This window comes from Amblyraja radiata, chromosome 15 (genome assembly GCF_010909765.2).
Source record: "Amblyraja radiata isolate CabotCenter1 chromosome 15, sAmbRad1.1.pri, whole genome shotgun sequence".
NCBI classification, from domain to species: Eukaryota; Metazoa; Chordata; class Chondrichthyes; order Rajiformes; family Rajidae; genus Amblyraja; species Amblyraja radiata.
Window position 1 is genome coordinate 21,485,695 of NC_045970.1, and position 22,178 is coordinate 21,507,872.

General features: G+C 44.2%; 1 protein-coding gene across 1 annotated transcript in view; it reads left to right on the forward strand.

Moving 5' to 3' along the window:
• The first annotated feature begins 5,875 nt into the window (after positions 1–5,875).
• Positions 5,876–22,178, forward strand: part of cpxm2 (carboxypeptidase X, M14 family member 2) — a 160,629-nt gene continuing 144,326 nt past the window's right edge. The window contains exons 1-2 of the mRNA XM_033033761.1: positions 5,876–6,818; positions 7,503–7,604. Coding sequence (XP_032889652.1) covers positions 6,578–6,818; positions 7,503–7,604 — 343 coding nt within the window. The 5' untranslated portion in view covers positions 5,876–6,577. The remainder of the gene's footprint in view (positions 6,819–7,502; positions 7,605–22,178) is intronic.

A 22,178-nucleotide genomic window follows, 5' to 3' on the forward strand; every position in this document is an offset into this window, starting at 1 on the left:
ACTATGAACAGGCAAGTCTGATTTAGTCAATGCTATTGTACACGGGGTGCAACTCGTTTAGAACAAATGTTCTGTGTATCTTGCATAAGATGGGAAACAAAAAATGCACAGGATGTTTTGCTTGTTTTATAACATTGACAGCGCCAGGCCGACAAGGGCAGTAGAGACCCAACGAGAAACCTGGTAGAAACATCTTACTCTGAAGGTCCTTGGACCCAAAGGGGAAGGATGTTTGTAAGGGGAAGTGGAAGAGCTAGGTCACTAGGCAGGGGCAAGCAAAATCAATGTGTTTTTTAATTGTAGTCAATGTGGACACTGGGTTAGAAGCTGCCTGCAATCATAGATTTCAAACACTCGCCAATGACACTATCGAATGTTCACAATAATGACGTAAGCCAGATCGCCCCAACACCATGAATAACCCCTTCGGACCCAGTCAAGAGTTGATTATCTGTAATCATTTAAAAGCCATTCAAATGCCCGAGCAGATTCGTTCGTGCAGCTGCCAGTCAAAACATCAGGACAGTAATCCCCCAGTGTTTGCAGAATTCTATTCCCCAGGGCTGTCCATGATGAAGTAAGAAATAAGAAAGCTGCTGCTGATGTTTCTGAGCGTCATTTGTGGACTGATGCCAATTTTTTTCAATCTCTAAATGGACTTTATACAAATACCTAAATGTTTAGGGTTATAATTATTGTGCATTTGCTTTCTCGATGGATAGAAGCCTATCCAACGCTTAGAAATGATCCTGTAACTGTTGCTAACCTTTTATTACTAGAACTCCCTAAGTTTGGAAACCCTGAGACGATATCAAGTGACAATGGCCCACACTTTACAGGCAAGGTAGCACTGGAACTATCAAAAGCTTTGTAGTACAAGCATCACTTCACTTGTCCGTACCACCCAAAATCAAATGGAGCGACAAAGTAGAGTCCTGAAAAATAAATTGGCCAAATTGTGCGAGGAGACTGAATTAAAGTGGCCTGAGGTGTTTCCGCTGGCCCTCATGACAATGCGTTGCACACAAAACCAAGTAATGGGCCTATCTCTACAAAGGGGTAGTATTTGAGAACATCCCATGTGCTTAACAGTTGCTCCTCCCCTCTCTGTCAAACAGATGGACATCCATACCATGAGTGAAGGCATGTTGCATTATTGTGTGGCGCCAACATGAATTCTTCAAAGTTTCCATCAGCAGGTAATTGAAGCCCAGAAGGTCGTGACGACTGCGGAGTGTCATACCTACCAGCCAGGAGACTGGGTATTCGTGACATCCTACCGACAGGAAAATTGCCTCGAGCCCCGGTGGGAAGGTTCACTGCAAGTGCTGCTGACAAAGCATGCCTTTGTGAAGGTTCAAGGGAACTAACGTGTTCACGCATTGCTTGTTAAACCCCTCTGCACCACTGGACGTGTTCACGCATTGCTTGTTAAACCCGCTGCACCACTGGACCAGGAAACCAGTAGCACGGAAAACTCCGGAGATAAGGACCAATTGAGTTCCCTGATTATTTGGAACTTTTAAGTAATCACTATGCATGCTAGGCTTGGGATATTCTGGATGTTGTTTTTTGTACGATACAATACAATACAATACAATACAATACTTATGCCTTAGTAATGAATATGCTCTGCGTTCCAATCAGTCGAGTTGTTGGATATGTTCCAGAGCACCCTCACATTCAACGGGGGGGGGGGGGGGTGTCAATGCAGCCATTAGCTCTTTATCAGAGTGAACTTGAATCTATTCTCTACATCGATAACGTCACTAGAGGAGTAACAGGAATCTGCACTACCTATAAGGATGAGCCCTGTCCTTTCAACTGCTTTGAGGAATGGTGTCAGCCTTCCTATAATGGATTGCGTACCCCTTCGGTGCTGGGATTGCTCCATGTAAGTCAGGCAGAGGTTTGCTCATACCCTAATACCCAGGATGCGGGGCCTGACCTAGGCAACAGTACTTTCAACTCCTACACCACTGCCGACGCCTAGCCATGTTAACGACATGTGCCGGGTCTGTAGCTGCAACTCACCCCTGGCTGTCAGGGATGCCCCTTTCCAAATGGACCATGTGGCCTGAACCAAGTACTTGAAAGGGCTGCTGTTCCTTGGCCGATGTGATACCATATTTGAACCACCTGCAATCGCTCTCTCTACATCCAGCTGTGTGAGGGTGCCATCGAAGAGCGGTCACAGAGGCTGAACCATTGTGGATAAAGTGGCCCCATTCTGGGGGCCTGTGAGACTTGCTTGCGAGAGGATCAATATGGCCACAGGCAACGGATAAGTTGATCAATGAGACAGCCCAGGAGTTGCAGGATACAAGCCGGGCCATTGAAGGCATTACGGCTGAGATGGTAGTGATTCGCACAAGGTTAAGATAGCTGTACTGCATCTATCTTAGCTGACAAGTAGGACAAAGGTTAGGACAGCACAACAACCTTTAGGCCTTCATTGACGCACATCAATGTTCCTGACAGGTATTCATTGACGTACCCCAATGTTTTGGGATGGGTATTCCTTGACACACACCACAAGGTTCTTGATATTGAAAATTAAATAAAGGATTAAATAGCATGTAGGTTTACTTGTATTAATGTTATTGCATTTGTATATTAATGTTTTGAGAACGTATTGTTATTGATGATAAGAAATTACAAAGCGCGCACAATTTCAAGGGTCAAAATCTGTATAAAATGTTGACCGTTCTGTTTGGAATTTCAGAGTAGTGCAGTAACTGGGACTGTGCTATTCTCATTGTGCACAAGTAAATAAAGTGTGTCTGGAAACTGAATGCAAGTTGGCAGAGTCCAGTTGATCGGCGACGACAATAGCACCCAGAAGAGTCACAAGCAGGCACAGAGGAACATGTAAACTCCCGCATACAGTACCGGAGGGCAGGACTGATGCTTGATCCCTGTTGTCAGACAGTTGTAAGAACCTCCCATCAGGTTGTTGAACTGACCCGCCAAACTGTAATCCTACCTTTAGTTTAGAGGTAAAGCATGGAAACAGGCTCTTTGGCCCACCGAGTCCTTGCCACCCATATGCCAGTTCTATCCTACACACTAGCAACATTTTACAGAAGCCAATTCGTCTATAAACCTGTACGTCTTTGTAATGTGGGAGGAAATGTGAAGCTGAGCAAGCAAGATTTTCATTGTACCTGTACCTCACCATACTTGTGCATGTGACAATTCATTCAATGCCTTGACATTTGATAGTTTCTCTATCAGCTGTTCCACTATGCCGTTCATGGTGCCCATAACCATGTAACACATTACCAGGTCCTTCACTGGAAAACATTTATGCCAACCCACATGAAAGGCCACGAGGGCAGGTAGCTACCAGCTTTGACAAAGACATAGGCTTTGAGGCATATCTTAAAAGATTGAGAGAAAGAGGTTTAAGAATGCAATGCCAGACCTCAGGTCCTAGATGGCACAGCCATGAATGGAAGGGCTATTCAAGTCAAACGTACAAGAGGCCAAAGTTGGAGGAACGTAACTATCTGAGTGGGCTGCAAGATATTAACTATGGGGTCAACAAGGATATGGAGAGATGGGAAAATTAGAATATCTGTTAAGAATGAGTCATTGCTCAACTGAGAGCCAACGAAGGTCAGTGAATGTTCATGTTGGGAATCTGAATATAGTGATCTGTTGTCATCCAGCCTGGTAGCCAGCTGTGGTCGTGGCAGAGTACCAGACTAAATCTGCCCGTAAAATTTTAAGCAGATGAAGATATTCAATTTCCAGACATTTATTGTGCATTAAACTGATAAAAATGGAAATAAATTGTCTGGTGCATCTTGTCAAATATTCTCTGGTAGCAGACACTGATGGGTTTAGGATGGGACTCATTTCTATCCTAAATTGATATGCGCATCTATCTCTCCAATCACATGACAAAAGCAGTAGGAATAAAATATTGTTTTTCCCAAAATTACTCTGTTAGTCGTCAAATAAATGACACAACAGGTGGGAGAAATGTGAGTGGGGTCCAGGGCCATGTTTGTATATCACACACATCGGCTCAGTTTGGAAGCGACAAGCGCTCTCTGAAGTAGATTCATCCAGGAATGATGTGTATTTATTTGGTTGCAGAAGTTACCATAGCCCTGTTTATCTAGTGAAACATCAGCCTCCCAAATGACCGAGTGTTGAAGTTATAAATGTTTTCTAAATGAAATGATGAACTTTCATTTGTTCCCCCAGATAATAATTCTAGCCTGCAAAATTCTGTTTACTGTTATAGAGTACAATGATTTAAAAAAAAAACTTTTCTTCCTATCTCCTGGTCTCCTGCTGCATGTTACATTATAGTCATCGCATTATTGGAGGCTACCTCAGAAATATAGAAATATTGTTTAGTTCGCTTTCATTTGTTGCCAATTCCTAACTGATCCTGAACTAAGTGGCTTTCAGGAGTATTTCAGAGAGTGAAACATATTTAGCCCCAAAAGAAAGAATGGTCAAAAAATGATACAGAAAAATAAATTGTTTAAGTGAACTGGATGAGGTCTTATTGTAATTTTAAAAAATCTGCAGATTCTGGAAAGTTGAAATAAAAATACTGGAAAAAACTGGAAACACTTAACAAGTCATAGAGTCCTAGAGTCATAGAGTCAGGCAGCATCTATGAGAAGTTGAGAAAAAGAGTTAACATGTCACGTAGAAGATTTGGGGATTTGTCATAATCTAGAGATACATGTTCATACTAATTAATTTTGGATACATTGTAAAGATTTAGTTAATTAACTGGATTTGAATTCCCAGCTATCGGGGAGGAATTTGAACTGATGCCTCAGGGTAATGAGTATAGGTCCCTGGAAACAGAACCATTATCTGAGCATACAGTATCCCATAATGTGACCATAATTACTGTTTCAAAGTTAAATATGACAAGGATATTTAAAGCAGGTACTATTCCATGTCTTAAAACTATTTGAGGCAAAGGTTAATTCCTTCAGCGTGTTGCACTTCAAATGAAAACAGCAAACAGATAAAATCATAACTTTGCCGACACTGCTGATTTATAAATAACATCGCTTTTGTTAAATTTGAGATTTCTTGGCACTTTGTAATGCACAAAAGTTAACAGAAAATAGGGCAGAAGATACAAAAGCTTGAAAGCACATAGCATCGGATTCAGGAATAATTTTATTCCCCTCTTTTCTCAGATTTCTGAATTCTTCTCCAATATGCTAGGGTGCAGTCCCAATCTTCCCACCTACCTCAATGTGGACATTAGACCCTTTGCCGAGAACTGTAACACTACGTTTGGTGCTACAATGCTATGTTCTGCTCTATACTATTTTGTTTTGTACGTGTAGAAGGGTCTCGACCCGAAACGTCACCCATTCCTAGGTACACAAAAATGCTGGAGAAACTCAGCGGGTGCAGCAGCATCTATGGAGCGAAGGAAATAGGTGACGTCACCCATTCCTTCTCTCCAGAGATGCTGCCTGTCCTGCTGAGTTACTCCAGCATTTTGTGCCTATCGTCAGTGTAAACCAGTTCGTTCTGACACCTCTTCTGGCAGCTCATTCCTTATACCCGCCACCCTCTGCGTAAAGAATGTTGCTCCTCAGATTTCTATTAAAGCTTTCCCCTCCCACCTGATTACCTGATGAGTAGCATCAAACAAAAACACTTTTCGCCGACAACAATAAACCAATATTAATTCAAAAGTAGGTCAGATATGAGATGGTGAGACCATCCTTCCTATTTCAAATGATTTTTGTTGTGTGACAATGTGTGTTTCACGGTGCAGCGCCGAGCTGGGGTCTGTTTAAACGTGTCCTCAAGATCTGAAGCTTGTTTGTAGCAGAAAGAAACTGCAAGGGTGGGGTGCTGAGTGATTGCAATCCTTCAAACCAGGGAACACTCAGCCCTTTAGCTAACGTGTCTCCACACTCGTGCGAGTTCTGTCAGACTGAACAGTTGGCGTTTTCATTTAAAGGCCAACGTTTTCGACGCCGTCCATGCGTGACTGCCCCTGGATTCGCAGTTGGAAACTATCGCTACCTCGGCTGGAAAAAAAAATCCGCGCAAAACTGCCGCTGGAAGCAAAAAAAAGTTGCATCCACACTTTATTCCTCGTTCTTGTTTCTGCATTTGATACTTTTTAAGAGCCACGTTGGCGGGGATCTGACTGAACTCAACTTTAAACAAAATCCGCGTTATCAGCTTTAAGCAACGCATATTATATGGACCAAAATAAGCAAATTGTTTTATTAGAAGTCTGAGAAGATTAAGGGGTAGCGCCGGCTGCCAAACCTCGTGTAAGGCATCATGAGTTCTGGTGCTGTGTAAGGAGATATGGTTCTGATTACACTGTTTTCATGGAAATCGCGCAGTTCTTTGGAAAGCTCCGGGCTTCAGATCCCACTGCCGAAGTCACCTGCCAATACCCAGCCTAGAAGTCTCTGTCTGTTGCGCCGAGACACATGGAGCCTCTGAGCCCAGGGTCAGCGGATCACCGGGACATGGGAAGTCTGTGAAAATAAACAGCAGCTTGGCGATTGGGTTTGTGTTGGTGGAGCCGGTGGTGAGTTGAGTTGTCCCTGCTACAATGTCCCCTCTCAGCCGTGGCTGTTGCGTTGCAGTTCTGGGGATGTGCCTCTGGGAGTTGGTCGTCTTCTCCGATGGTGCCCGTGGGAACCCTGTGGAGGACTATGATTATTATCTGCAAGAGATCCTTTCCAGAGAGGGTCTGTACCACCCCGAGGGACGCGGGAACCCAGAGGCTCCCGTGGAAAGTGAGCCCAGTGCAAGGGTAAAGAAAGTCAAAGAGAAGTCCGCAAGGGCGCCAGGTATGGATTGGCTGACACTCCGGCACTTTGTGTCTTGTTTTTTCTGTAAACCAGCATTTGCAGTTCCTTGTGTCTACAAACAATTGCTCTACGTTCATTTTCTGTTAGTTTCTTGGCATTATTTTATAAATACCTGCATTGGTGTAATATGCATTTTTAGCATGTCCATATTTTCGAATTATATCGCTGTTCTTGGAAATATTCTGTGTGCACTTAAAAAGGTAAGCTTTGGTAATTTAGTTAGGGTTTAATACCACGTGCAGAACGAGTTATATGTGTGTAAAGAATTTGTAAACAACACGGACAATAGATACTTGATTAAGAGTATTTAGGTTTTCAACGATTTCCGTGCTGAAACAGTCACTTTTAGTGTACATTGCAAAACAAATAAAACAAGGCATATAAACACATCTTGTTATTTACTGCACTCAAAACAAGCAGGTAGTTATCGGAGCAAGTTAGGTTACATATGAATTAACCACAATTGTTCATAAATAAAGGCTTTCGTGATAATTTGAATCCTTGAGGTAGGAAACTGCTTTACCATTGCAAAGTCTGAACTTGATTTCAATGCAAGATATTAAAAGGACAGTTAAACCATCTGCAAAAGTTCTGATAACTTAGAAAATGGCCATTAAATGTTTTATCATCTGTAGTTATTCAAGCACTGTCTTTATTTTACAGTCAAGAAAAGAAATCACAATACTGAGAAAGCGAAAAAATCCAATGGAAAAACACCAAATAGTAGTCAAGAAAACTATAAGGTGCCTGAAAAAAAGATTGAGAGTAAGTACAAAGCCTTGAATATTACGCTTTTTCAGCTGACTAACTTTACCAACAGTTAGTTTCTATCCACATCCAGAAGCCGCATTTTGAATATCTATTTATTTTGTTCAGTCTCTGTTCAAGCGAGCATTTCCTGCAATGTACAGTGCAACATTGAGGAAAAATTTAGAATTAATAAATAATAGATTATTGCCAGTGGAAACACTGCAAACTGAGCATTGGCTGCTTAGACAGGGTGGAATGCAGATACTGTACCTTTAAGTTTATGGGTGAATTTTCTGTGAAATGAACTCACTGACGTTATTCATTTGAATTTTATCACTGAGTTATGAAACGTTTTAAGTGTTGTCAATGTGGTTCCAAACATGTTTATGCTCCAAAATAGAATTGGTGGGGCAGGACTTAAACTGCCTGCGATCACTGAATGCCTTCGCCTTGACCATGCTCTTAATTCCAAAGTGCTCTGACGTGCAGTTAGTTCTCTTCTGGATGCATGCCCCATTGAAGCACAGGCTTCTCCCAGTGCAAGTGACTGACTGCACTGACATAATGGTTTTGACAGCCGGTAAGGCCAAACCCACAGGCTCAACAGCTGCCAAAACTGTCATTGTCAAACCATAATGAATGATTTGGATGTTCATAAAATACAAACTCATTTTGGATTTATAAAGACAATTTAAAAAATGTTAAAATATTACAGCATTGAAAGGAAAAAAAATAGGGAAATATAAAAATATGGACATTTAAATTAACTTCATTCAAACAAATAAAAAATATCTTACTTTTCAGCAACTCGTTCCTCACATTGGGATTTACGAGAACACCTTACTTGCGCAAAGTTGCAGAATGTGGGAAGTCAGGGAGACTGCCAGTGTCCCTAAGGGTTACACCTGTGGGAAGTGCATCCAGTCCCAGCTCCTGACTGACCGCGTGAGGGAACCAGAGCTGTGTCTGGATGATTTCAGGATCATCTGAGAGATGGAGAGCATCGTAGACAGGAGTTACATACAGCGAGGTGGTCACCTCAGGTACAGGCGGCAAGTTGATTGGACCACCAGGAAAGGGAGTAGAAACATAGAAACTTAGAAACTAGGTGCAGGAGTAGGCCATTCGGCCCTACGAGCCAGCTCCACCACTCAATATGATCATGGCTGATCATCCAAAATCAGTACCCATTCCTGCTTTTTCCCCATATCCCTTGATTATCTCTCTTGAAAACATGCAGTGAATTAGCCTCTACTGACTTCTGTGGCAGAGAATTCCACAGATTCGCAACTCTCTGGGTGAAAATGTTTTTCCTCTTCTCAGTCCTAAATGGTCAATCCCTTATTCTTAAACTGTGACCTCTGGTTCTGGACTCCCCCAACATGGGGAACATTTTTCCTGCATCCAGCTTGTCCAATCCCTTAACAATTGTATATGTTTCTTCAAGTTCTCCTGAGTAGGCAGATGGTGCAGGAATCCCCTGTGACCATTCCCTGCAAAAACAAGTATAACCCTTTGGATACTGTTGGAGGTGATGACCATCCAGAGGTGAGCAACAGCAATAGTCAAGTCCATGGCACTGTATGGCTATATTTAAGATAGAGTTAGATGTGGCCTTTGTGGCTAAAGGGATCAGGGGGTATGGAGAGAAGGCAGGTACAGCATACAGAGTTGGATGATCAGCCATGATCATATTGAATGGCGGTGCAGGCTCGAAAGGCCGAAAGGCCTACTCCTGCACCTATGTTCTATGATTCTATGATAAGATTAAGTCAGACAGTGGTATGGTGATATGTGTAAGAAGGAACTGCAGACGCTGGTTTAACCCAAAGATAGACACAAAAAAACTGGAGTAACTCAGTGGGACAGGCAACATCTCTGGAGAGAAGGAATGGGTGACGTTTCAGGACGAGACCCTTCTTATAACACACTCAATAGTTAGGGGAGAATTTGTGGCACAAATGGTACTTCGGGACGGTGTGTTGGTGCCAGAATTATGATGCCTCAGAGTGGCTGCAGAACATTTTCAAGGGGGAGGGAGAAGTTGTTGCATACGTTAGCACAGACTATATAAATAGGAAAAGGGATGAGGTCTGCAGAGTGAGTAAGGCCAGACTCGTGCCGTGGCACTGCCTAGCCTGACTAAAATTATGACATGGTAATCATTAAATATAAATAGTAAAGGCATGGGAGAATTATGCGTATCTAAGAGATCGATCTCTTAGGTAGGCATAATTCTCCGTGCCTTTCAACCGCAGCACTTGTAACACAGGAAGGTCTGTGCAGCCCACGTGCCGTCAGCGCTGCCTGAAGTCGTCAATTTCAAGCGGAGCTGAAGGCAGCTGAAATTCTGCCTTTGCAGTACTGCGCATGTGCAGCAGCCTACTGCGCATGCGCAGCGCGAGTTTCTTGGCGGGTTTTTCAAATATGGATTGTCATTATCTGAAGGGTATGTTAGGAAGCAAAGAGAGAAGAATGGAGTTTGTGTACTTATACCGCGGTAAGTACATCTCATGGTACTTTATGTTTTTAAATACTGTATTTCCAGGGGTGGGTGGGGGGAAGAGCTCCTTTCACAATGTTTGAGGAGTCTGGCCCGGGGTAAAGTTGCGGGGAGGGCAGGAGCGTTGTGAAGGAGGGGAGCGGGGCCAGTAACCCACTTGCGACGCTCGGGCACGGAGCCACCGCATTGTGGCCGGGGAGTGAATTCGCTCGGGTGGCTGCAGCAGCGCGCAGGGCACGGACAGCAGAACTGGCCGCCAGCTCCAGGAAGGAAGCCGCTCGGATGACTGCGAGCGGTCGCCGGGACCAGACAGCAGAACCGGCTGCCACTTCAGCCACTTCTGCTGGTCTCCGCTCACCTCTGGCAGTGCTCTCCGTCTGAACACCTCTCTCCTGCCGCTCGCCGGCCGGCTTCCCGTAAATCCTTAAATTCCGACAGCGCGCTCAAGAGACCAATTGAGGTTACTCGGCTGTGGGAATTTAAGGATTTGTGGGAAGCAACTGACATGAGTGAAGCCGGCGAGCAGCAGGTGAGAGGTGTTCAGACGGAGAACACTGCCAGAGGTGAGCGGGCCGGCAGAAGACACTGAAGTGGCAGCCGGTTCTGCTGTCAGGTCCCGGAGCGCTGCGGCAGCGGTGAGTGAGTTACTGACATGATCTCCGACCACCTCCTTCTCAACATCCTGCCCTCCCCGCATCTTTAACCCCTGGCACAGACTCTCCACACGCTGTGAAAGGTACTCTCCCTCCAATTGGACCCTTGAATTAGTATTGTTATACAATGTTGACAACTGATTCAACGTCCCGGTGTGCTCCCGTTTTCCCCACCATCTCTCCACCTGCCTTCATCCTCCGTCCCCCACCTATTCAGTAATTTAAAAATGAAGGAGATTTAGAAGCCTTGGTCAAATTGAATTGTTACTTATTTTTATTTTTTATTTTTAAGGAGAGAACAATCTGCGCATGCGCGGTTTAAGATTTTTTTTAAAAAGCCGCCTGCCTACCTTGAGTAATTACTCACGGCACGTGCCTGAGTAAGGCATATAGTATAATTGGTCGGACCATTGAGTACAAGAGTTAGGAAGTCATGTTGCAGCCATATTGGTTGGGCCACATTTGGATTATTGTGGGAAGAATTACTAGAAGGATGTGGAATCTTTGAAGGTGCAGAAGAGCTTTAGCTGAATGCTGTTTTCATTAGTGGATATTAGCTGTAAGGAGAGGTTGGGCAGATTGGATTATTTTCTCTGGAACGTCAGAGGTTGAGGGGAAACTTGATAATAATATACGTATACAATTATGAGAAGTATAGATAGACTTGGCATTGAGAACATTTTTTCCCAGGTTGGAATTGTCAAAGACTAGAGAGCATAGCTTTCAGGTGAGAGGGGCAAAGTTTAAAAGGGACATGTGGGGCAAGTTTTTTACACAGAGAATGGTGAGGCCTGGAACATACTGTCAGGGGCATTGGTGGAGGCAGATACATTAGAGGTATTTAAGAGGCCTTTAGATAATCACACGGATATGCAGGGATCTGGACCACATGCGGGCAGAGGAGATTATTTTTACCTGGCATGATTTTTGGAATGGATATTGTAGAGCCTTTTTCTGTGATGTACTGTTGTTCTATGTTCTATAAGAACCTAGTTCAGGTACAGAGGGCAGATTTGCCAACCACTGTGATAGGAAATCTTTGTGTGTTGGCAATGCAGCAGCTGAGCTCCTTACATAATGGCATATGGTCAGGAATAGACTAGTCACACAATCTTACCTGCTCACAGATTCAGGCAGATCTCAGGGGAACTTGTGCCTAAATAACAAATGTCCACTTTAGGTTGGTAGATTCTCAATTATTTTTTCATGCTCCATGGATATTTGTCAATTGTACAGCATGATCTGCATCAATGTGACCAGGTTAAGTCCAAATTAACGAAAACTATGCAGTAGATTCACTGGTGAAATTTGACAAGATGGCCTTTAGCATCTGTAGAAACAAAGAACTATAGATGGTGGCTTATACCAAAGATAGACACAGTGCTGGAGAATTTGAATGATGACAACCAGTGAGTCAGGCAGCATCTCTGGAGTAAAAGAATGGTGATGTTTCAGGTCGAGACCCTTCTATGGATGCAAGGTGGGGTGGGAGGGGTGAAGAGCTAGAGGCAAGAAAAGACCAGGTCTAATCAGGCTGGCCACTAAGTATTCATGTGTACCTCCTCTAACCTCATTTACTGCATCTGGTGTCATGATGAGGGCTCCTGTACATCGGCGAGACCAAATGTAGACTCGGCGACTGTTTCGCTCAGTCCACCTGCTCCAGAGAAAACAATTCAAGTTTGTCCAACTTCTCCTTATTGCTAATACCCTCTAGTGAAGGCAGCAAGCTCGTAAACCTCTTTTTCATTCTCTCCAATGCCTCCACATCTTTCTTGAAATGATGGCGACTAGAATTGACCACAATACTCTAAATGTGGCCTGACAAAAGTTCTACAAAGGTGCAATATGACTTCCTGACTCTTATACTCAATGTCCTGATCGATGAAGAAACGCCTACCATATGTTTTCTTTCCCATTCCATCCACTTGTGTTGCTACTTTCAGGGAGCTATGGACGTGGAACCTGAGATCACTGTGTACATTAATGCTGTTAAGGATCCTGCTTTTAACTGTATACTTTCCCCTTACATTTGATCTCCCAAAGTGCAACACCTCACACTTGCCTGGATTAACCTCCACTTGCCATTTCTCCACCCCATTCGGTAATTGTTCTTCATCCTGCTCTATTCTTTGTCTGCCTTTTTCAGTGTCCGCGATTCCATTTGAACACATGGTCATTAATTCAAATATTTTATTTGCCAGGAACTTAATACATAATATCTTTGTATCTTCTCTGTTCTTGGCTCACTTGGTGAAAATGTCAAGTCTGGCAAGTTTCAGTGTTTGGTCTCTGTTCAAATAAGTTTGCCTATTTCGGTCGAGACAGTGGCATAGTCATAGAGTCATAGAGTGATGCAGTGTGGAAACAGGCCCTTCAGCCCAACTTGCCCACACCAGCCATCATGTCCCAGATACACTAGACCCACCTGCCCATGCTTGGCCCATATTTCTCCAAACCTGTCCTATCCGTGTACCTGTGTAGGAAACAACTGCAGATGCTGGTTTAAATCGAAGGTAGACGCAAAATGCTGGAGTATCTCAGTGGGATAGGCAGCATCTCTGGAGAGAAGAAATGGGTGACGTTTCCGGTCGAGATCCTTCTTCAATCTCAACCCAAAACATCACCCATTCCTTCTCTCCAGAGATTTTACCTGTCCCGCTGAGATACTCCAGTATTTTGTGTCTACCTTCTGTCCATATACCTGTCTAATTGTGTGACAATATCCCTGTAAATTATGCATATGAGCTGTGCTCATTCTCGCACATGCTCAGTAAATCAGTTAGTGACCTTTGACTTGGAAATAAATAATTCCTGTTTTAGACTCCAAAATGAGTGTGTGTGTAGCCATCTTTCTCTGTACATTATGTACCAGTTTACTTATTTTATAAGCAGACAGATATCAAAACATGGTGGCAGTGGTGAAAGTGGACATTTGTGAATCAAATGGACACTATGATGATTAGAAAAAATGCTTTGTAAAGCTTTCAGGAATCAATGTTTCAACGCTCAGCGACCGGACTGGCTGCATGCATGAGTGAATACAGGTCAGTGAACACACAAAGCTGAGACGCTGCGTGTAAATTAGCACTGTGGGAGTTGATGTTTAAAACGACGTGCTGTGAGAGTCTGCTTAAAGATAAAATAAGCTAGTAAGAGCGAGGGAATGTGCTGATATTTCAAAATGGCACAGACCAGTTCATTTTTCCATGTGGCTCCACCACCCAATCTAAAGCTCAAAGAGAACAGGGTGGAAGAGTGGAAAATGTTTAAACAAATGTATGAAAATTATGCAGTGATAACAGAATTGGAGAAGAAGGAGAAACAGTATCAAAAAGCAGTATTCCTGCATACTGTTGGACCGGAGTGCTTGCGAATCTACAATACCCTGACTTTCGAGACGGTAGCAGATGAGACGGATGTGAAAGTCATCATCGACAAGATGTCCACCATCATCATAGGAGAAACGAATGAAACCTATGAAAGATTCGTTTTCAATAAACGAGACCAGAAATCAGGGGAAAGCATTGAATCGTGTGTTGCAGAGCTGAAGGAGTTTGCTAAATCATGCAACTTCTGTGAGTGCCTGCGAGAAAGCCTCATTCGAGATCTCATTGTCATTGGAATTGCAGACCGGTCAACTAGGAAGACATTGCTTCAAAAGAGGAATCTGACACTGCACGGGACTGTGGACATATGTAGATCCTCGGAGGTAACAGCGGCAAGGATGCAGGTCATCAGCGAAGAGCCAAAAATACACAAGGTGGAACGATTCAAACCAAGGGAAAAGATGGTTGATTTTCTTTCACAGAGGAAGAATTAGGGATTAGTAAAGTGCAAGTTCTGTGCAAGGACACACAAGCGTAGGAAGGAGGAATGCCCAGCGTATGGGAAGGACTGCAACAGATGCGGACGACAAAACCACTTCGCCTGCTGCTGCAAGCAGAGGAAGGAGAGCATACAGAAACGGGGTCTGCACAAAGTCGTAGAGACATCTGACACAACGTCCATTTCCGACACAGAGTCTGTGAGTGCATTGAGATCAATGCAGCTGGAACAATTCCTCTTCAGGCCTATTCGCTGAGATGCAGGTCGGCACAGCAGCCATCAAGTTTCAGATTGACTGGTGCCAGTGTTAATGTGATTGCCAAGCATCTTGTACCCATCAAAGAGGACATTAGACGAGAGAAAATCACCTTAAAGATGTACAACGGATCCAACCTGCTGGCGGAAGGTATCACGAAAGTCGTACTCCAGAACAAGACGAACAACAAGAAGTACTGGGTTCACTCATAGTGGTAGAGGAAGGCTGGCTCACACCGCTACTGAGCGGCAAAGCTGCACAACAGATGAAACTCATCACGGTTCATGACGAGAACTTCAAGAGCCCGAATGCTGTTAGCGAGGCTGGCTCATTACTCAAGAGCTACAAAGATGTCTTTGACGACGAAAGACCTGGGAGACTGCCTGGCAAGGTCAAGTTGGTAACTAGGACGGAAGATGTGATCCCATCACAGTGTTCTCCAAAGCCTGTACCTGTAGCCGTGAAAGAGATGGTCATGAATGGTCTCATGAAGTTGGTCGAGCAGGACATCACGACTAAAGTCGAAGAACCCACTGAATGGTGTCGCAGGCTGGTCGTTACGGAGAAAAAGGACAGCACAGAGTTGAGCTTCTGCATAGATCCTAGACCCCTCAACAAAGTCCTGAAAAGGGAGATCCACAGACAACCAGTCATAGAGGAGGTACCTGAGCTGTCCAAGGCGAAGATTTTCTCAAAATTTGATCTGAAGTCGGGATATCTCCACTGCGAACTAGATGAGGAGAGCAGTTTCCTAACAACCATGACCAATCCTTTTGGGAGATATCACTGGAAGAGGTTGGCATTTGGACTGAAAGTAAGTGCAGAGATCTTCCAGAAGAAGCTGCAACAAGCCCTAGAAGGATTAAAGGGAGTGGAATGTGTTGCAGATGACATCATCCTATTCGGAGTAGGGGAAACCAGAGAAGATGCAGAAATAAATCACGATGCAAGACTGCAAGATCTTCAGCGATGCAGAGACAGAGGCATCAAGCTGAACTGGAAAATGTTGGTAGTGAAAACTATGTGTATCATATTTCTAAACATATAATTACAGATTGTGGCCTGAAACTGGATTCAAATAAAATCCAAGCTATCCTAGTGATGCCCAACCCTACCAATCGAACAGAAATCCAAAGATTACAAGGCAGTGTAAACTACTTGGCAAGATTCCTGCCAAGGTTGTCGGACACATTCGAGCCTTTGACGAGATTGACCCACAAAGAAGTGGAGTGGGAATGGTCATCAGAACATGACATGGCAATGTCAAAGATTAAGGAGTTGTTAACAACGGCACCTATCCTTGCGTACTACACACCAGACGAACAGCTGACCATACAATGTGATGCAATCAAGGCAGGTCTAGGTGCAACACTTATGCAGAAGGGCCAACTATTTTCCTATGTGAGTCGAGCATTGCCACCAACTGAGCAGAGATATGCTCAGATTGAGAAGGAGGCACTAGCAATAGTGTTTGCCCTCGAGCGCTTCCATCAGTTCACCTATGGACAGAGAGTGATTGTTGACATTGACCACAAGCCATTGGAAGTCATAATCCAAAAGCCTCTGCATACAGCACCAAGACATCTCCATGATGATGATGAGGATGCTACACTATGACATCGAGATCAAGTGGGTAAAGGGAAAAGACATGCATCTAGCAGATATGCTCTCCCGAGCATACCTCCCTGACACCACAGGAGCAACCAGATTCAGTGATGTCAACGTAGTTGAGTCCTTGAGCATGGGAGAGGACAAGGTCAAATGCATCCAAGCCCACACCAGGGAAGACGAAACACTTCAAACAGTTAAGAAAGTAATCCAAAATGGATGGCCAGATCACAAGGCAGAAGTTCCAGAGGCAGCACTACCATACAACGTTAGAGACGAGTTGAGTGTGCAAGACGGCCGAGTATTCAGAGGAGAGAGAGTTGTAATGCCTGTCACTCTAAGTGAAGGGTCCACACCTCTCACCTGGGAGTGGAAGGAACCCTCAGACGTGTTGGAGAATACATTCTCGCACATGCTCAGTAAATCAGTGTGTGACATTTGACATGCAAATAAATCATTCCAGGGTTCTCGCTTAACTTTTTTTCCCTGTTGCCAGCCGGGCAACCTTGGCAGTTTTGTAGGTTGCCAAATGACAGTTTAGGTGGTCATTTAAGATGGCTTGCATGACCCGTGCTCGGACGAAGTGCGTAGTTACCAGTCGGAATTATCCTCAACATTCACATATTATTTCTGCTTCAAATAAAGTCACAAACTAACAAATTCACCAATCAAGACATGATATATACCACAATGACATGCAGCAAAATTATAATACAGTATCTCAACTCTTTTTACACATTGCAATTAATGCAAATTTTATTATATCTTTCCACTTCCAAACAAAAATGTGGTTGGATTATTCATCGTATGATCAACCTGTGTCAATAAATCCTGGACCTTGATAACATATATGCTTAACCATGCACACTGCAGATTGATGCAAGCATGTTTTCCGTGAAGGACCGAAAATTATCATGACATGGCCATAGCATGGGTCGTTATTGCTATTGGTACAGGAACACTCGCTTCCCACATAATTTATCCACAACAAAATATACAGGTTGCAAGGAATTTTCTAAAGGCATTTTATGATAATAGCTGTTAAAACTGACTATACCCATCTGAGAGGTTAAACATTACACTAACTAACAAGAGATGGCCAAAGGACATAAATGCAGCAAATGTTCTTTTGGTAATATATTTAAAGGTGTCAAGACGCCACATTACCGGACATTCAGATTAGATGTATGTGTTGTGAACAGCAATGAAGATACCCAGTTTGTAAGCAACAATTTTTAAAAAAATGCTTTTTCCATTATCCCCACTTCAGAATTAACTTTAAAATTTCAACTGAAATTACTCCTGACCAAATTTGTGATGTATATGACTGACTGTAGAAGTAAAATCTGGATAAATCCAACATATAGTTGTGAATGTTGCTCAGTAAATAACTACAGTACTGATACTCCATATTAAGAGCATTGATTCGCCATTAAAATGAATTATGTAATAACGTGTCAACGGTAGCATTGACAATCGAACACTGCGGTTTTAATGTTTCACTTGTTCATAATTTAATTAATCCATCTTTATGGATTAAAACAAATAATAACATCGGGAATTAAAACATATTTGATCGCATTCTGTTATCAAACATTGTCGATGTTAGCTCTGAAGACATTTCCAGCACAATAGGGTCGAGGGGGGGGGGGGGTGTGTGTGTGTGTGAATCAGTGCAGGATGGATAGATGGTGGGGGTGGGGGGGCTTGAGAAGGCAATCGGTGCGGATTGGATGGACTGAGGCAGGGGAATTAGTGCGTGTTGGTTGGAGTAGATAAAATTGTGAGTGGAGAGCGCGGGCATGACAGTGGGTTGAATGGGGGGGGGGGATCTGTGCACGATGGATGGGGGGAGCAGTGCTGGATGAAGGGGAGGAGCAGTGCAGGATGGATGGGAAGGGGGGTCAGTACAGGATCAATTGGGGGGACCAGTGTAAGATTGGTGGGGAGTGGCAGGAGAATCAATGCGAGATTGATAGGGAGATCAGTGCAGGATGAATAGATGGGGGGGGGGGGGGGGAGTAGATGAGGAGGGGAGCACAGGGGATGTCAGTGAGGACTGAATAGAGTCAGGAATGGGTATCAGTGCGGGATGGAGAGGAGGGGTCTCAGGATAAGGGGAGTGGAGGGGGGCGTACAAGAGAGAGAGAGAGAGAGGAAGGGGCAGAGGAGGTGGGAAGGAAGGCCAGCACTTCTCGGACAGCACCGGCATCATCGCTGCCTTCGGCATCCCTATCGGGCACGGAAATCGCTATAAAAATATAGAGGGGACCGGGGGACAGAATATCCTGGCGGCCGCGCGCGCATGCACACACTCACACACGCGCGCGAGGATTCGGAGGTCCCGTGAACGGTAATTTCAGCTCAATCCAGCGCTAAATGCAGCTGAACTGCCTGTCTCGCCTACAGCCCTGTCTCAATCCAGACAGGGACAGGCAGAGTGAGCTGGGTTTAGCGCTGCTTCTCTGCGCTGGCTGTGGGCCTAGCGGCACCGCTCCCATCTGACTCCCGACGCTTCTGGAGGGGACGGGGATTGTCCAGTGGCGGTTCGGCGGCTATTACAGCGCCGGATCGATCCTGGCTGCGGTGCAGGGCTGCCGAGAGTGTTTTGGCACGTCTCCCTCCTCCAATCATTGCGCTCTATCCTTTGCGCGCCCCCCCCTCCCCCCTCCCCTTCTGCCTCTGACCGACACCTCCCTCCTCCAAGGGTTTGCTTTGAAAGCAGAGTGGCAGCAGCGGCCGTTATCAGGCCGGGCGGGGTGCAGGAGCAGGAGCATGGGGAGGGGGAGGGGGAGGGGGAGGAGATGGAGCCGCGGCTGCGCGGGACCCGTCCTTCGCTCCGACCCTCCGTCACGCCACACTTCGGTCTACGGTATAAACCAAGTTGCCAAGCCGGGCAAAATGACTCGCCGTTTAGGTTGCCCAGCGGCACGTTGAGTGGTCAGTGGCACCCGGGCAACCGTTAATTTCGAGCCCTGCATTCCTATTTTAGACTCCAACATGAGTATGTGTGTAGCCATCTTTCTCTGGACATTATGTACTAGTTTACTTAATTTTTAAGCGGACAGATATCAAAACAAACTGTTTCTTAAACATTGCAATAGTCCCTGTCTCAACTATCTCCTCTGGCAGCTTGTTTCATACCCCCAGCACCCTTTGTGTGACAAGGGTACCCCTCAGATTCCTATTAAATATTTTCCACTTCACCTTAAACCTATGTCCTCTTGTCCTCGATTCACCTACTCTGGGCAAGAGACACTGTGCATCCACCCGATCTATTACTCTCATGATTTTATACACATTTATAAGATCACCCCTCATCCTTCTGTGCTCCAATGAATAGTCCCAGCCTACCCAATCTCTCCCTGTAGCTCAGACCTCCTGGTCTAGTTTAGTTTAATTTAGAGATACATCGCGGAAACAGGCCCTTCGGCCCACCGGGTCTACGCACATCTAGCGGTCCACGCACATTAACACTATCCTACACCCACAAGGGATCATTTTTAAATTTATTAAGCCAATGAACCTACAAACCTGTACGACTTTGGGGTGTGGGAGGAAACCGAAGATATCAGAGAAAACCCATGCAGATCATGGGGAGACAAACACTGTACAGACAGCACCTGTTGTCAGGATCGAACCTGGGTCTCCGGCGCTGCATTCGCTGTAAGGCAGCAACTCTACCACTGCGCCACCATGACTGCCCTCACAGTGTCCTGGATGTTGCCAGGACCTACCAGTCCTGGCAACATCTTCGTAAATCTTCTCTGTACCCTTTCCAGCTTGACGACATCTTTCCTATAAGGCAGTAGAATTGGTCTGTGCATTCCTGTGTTGAGCAGGATAACTGTTTGCTCGTCACCTAGGTTAGCTCTGCTGCAAAAGTGCATGTGTATACACAGTGAGAGCATGATTGGAATTGGCATTGATATTTCCGTTATTTAATAACATCAATATACGCGCCATTCAATCTTGTGCAGCAAGAAAATCTAGAGATGGAAAACTACCAGAAAATACAGGGGACAATTATTTCTACTAGTTGAGCCTCTACTAACTAACTACAACTTTTTTATTCTAGTGCGTAGCATTGTAAAATGCATTGGTAGTTATTAATCCTGTTGAGGTTTGGGTGGAAGGGAACAAGACAAATATAAAATGCGCACTTCAGGACAACTAGATTTCACTCACAGGAGGAAAAATAAATTTTAGCGTGTTTTAAATTTATTCCATTGTTTTTTGTTAATAGCACAGAAATATTCATCTCTTGGAAGGTGAATGAGAAACACACTTTTGCCATTCCCCTTGATGCAAAGATGTTATAATATTTACAGTACCTGCTGCAGAGGCTATCACTTCCAACTGTCTATTCCAAATTTGAGGAGCTAACCTTTGCCAATATCCTCACCCACCAGCCCAGGTTTGGAGTCTGAAGTACATCCTTTAATATGAAGTCAACATAGGATCTTCACTGGATAAATATCGCAATGTTAATGCGAAATAATAAAATTGATAACATTTTGTTCAAAATCTTATCTTTTTAAGTATTTGGTACCTGGATTACTAGCAGGTAAATGGAAGAGGTGAATTGTTTTGAAAGACTCATGGGCTCTAGTTGCATGGTCAGTGTGAACTGCCCTTGCTCTTGATGACCAAATGAGAAGTGACTGCAGTCGGCTTCTGTGGATCCCCTGGAGGCAACTGTCAAGTTTGCAGTGTGTGGAAGTCCCAAACTTGTTGGCACCTGAACAGGAAAATTTTGGCAGTATCCTGCAGAGCTGATTACAGTTCCCTTCAAAACATCTCCCATTTAATCCCCCAGGCTCCGAAGGCAAACTGTTGACATAATCCTTTGCGGGTGTTCCACGTTAAATGTTGCAGAGTTAAATGTTGATGTAAAATGCAGGATTCAAAATTGTGATGTACAAATAAGGCTTGTGGTCTCGAAAAGAATGATCTTCACAATAAGTGTGGTGGTGCATGTATGTGTAGGTCTGTGAATGTTCAGATTTAGGTTTATTATTGTCACGTGTACTGAGGTACAGTGAAAGGATTTGTTTTGCATGCTATCCAATCAAATCAGATAATACCAAGCATAAATACAATCAAGCCAAATTCAAGTACACTAGGTAGGGCAAAGGGAAAGAAGTGAAAGAATGCAGATCTTAGTTCTCAGCATTGTAGCGCACCAGTTCCAGAGACAAAGTTCAATGTCTGCAATAGGGTAGAGGTGAATTGGCCAGTATCCTAGTTGATGAAAGGGCCATTTAGAATCTTGATGATGAATGCGATGCTGTTCCTGAGTATGGTGGTGCCGTTTTCAAGCTTCTGTACCTTTTACCAATGGGAGCAGAAAGAGGAAGGAATGGCGGGGGTGGAACGTCTTTGATTATATTGGCTGCTTTCTGAATCAGCCAGAAGTGTAGATGGAGTCAATGGTAAGGAGCCTGTGTGATAGATTGAGCTACATGCACACCTCTCTGTAATTTCTTGCAGCCATGGGCAGAGCTGCAGAGTTTTTCCCAAACCAAGTTGTGATGGAACCCAACAGTAAACTTTCTGTGATGCATCTATAGATGTTTGGAAGAGTCATGGGAAACATGCCATAGTTCCCTGAGGATGTAGAGGAAATGAGCATGCATTAAGTGAAACTTTTGGTAATCTCCGTGGCAAAAACTTGTTTTAAACCTTGTTCATTTTACTTATGAGCTGATTTTTAATTTGATCATTTAAAAACATTCAAA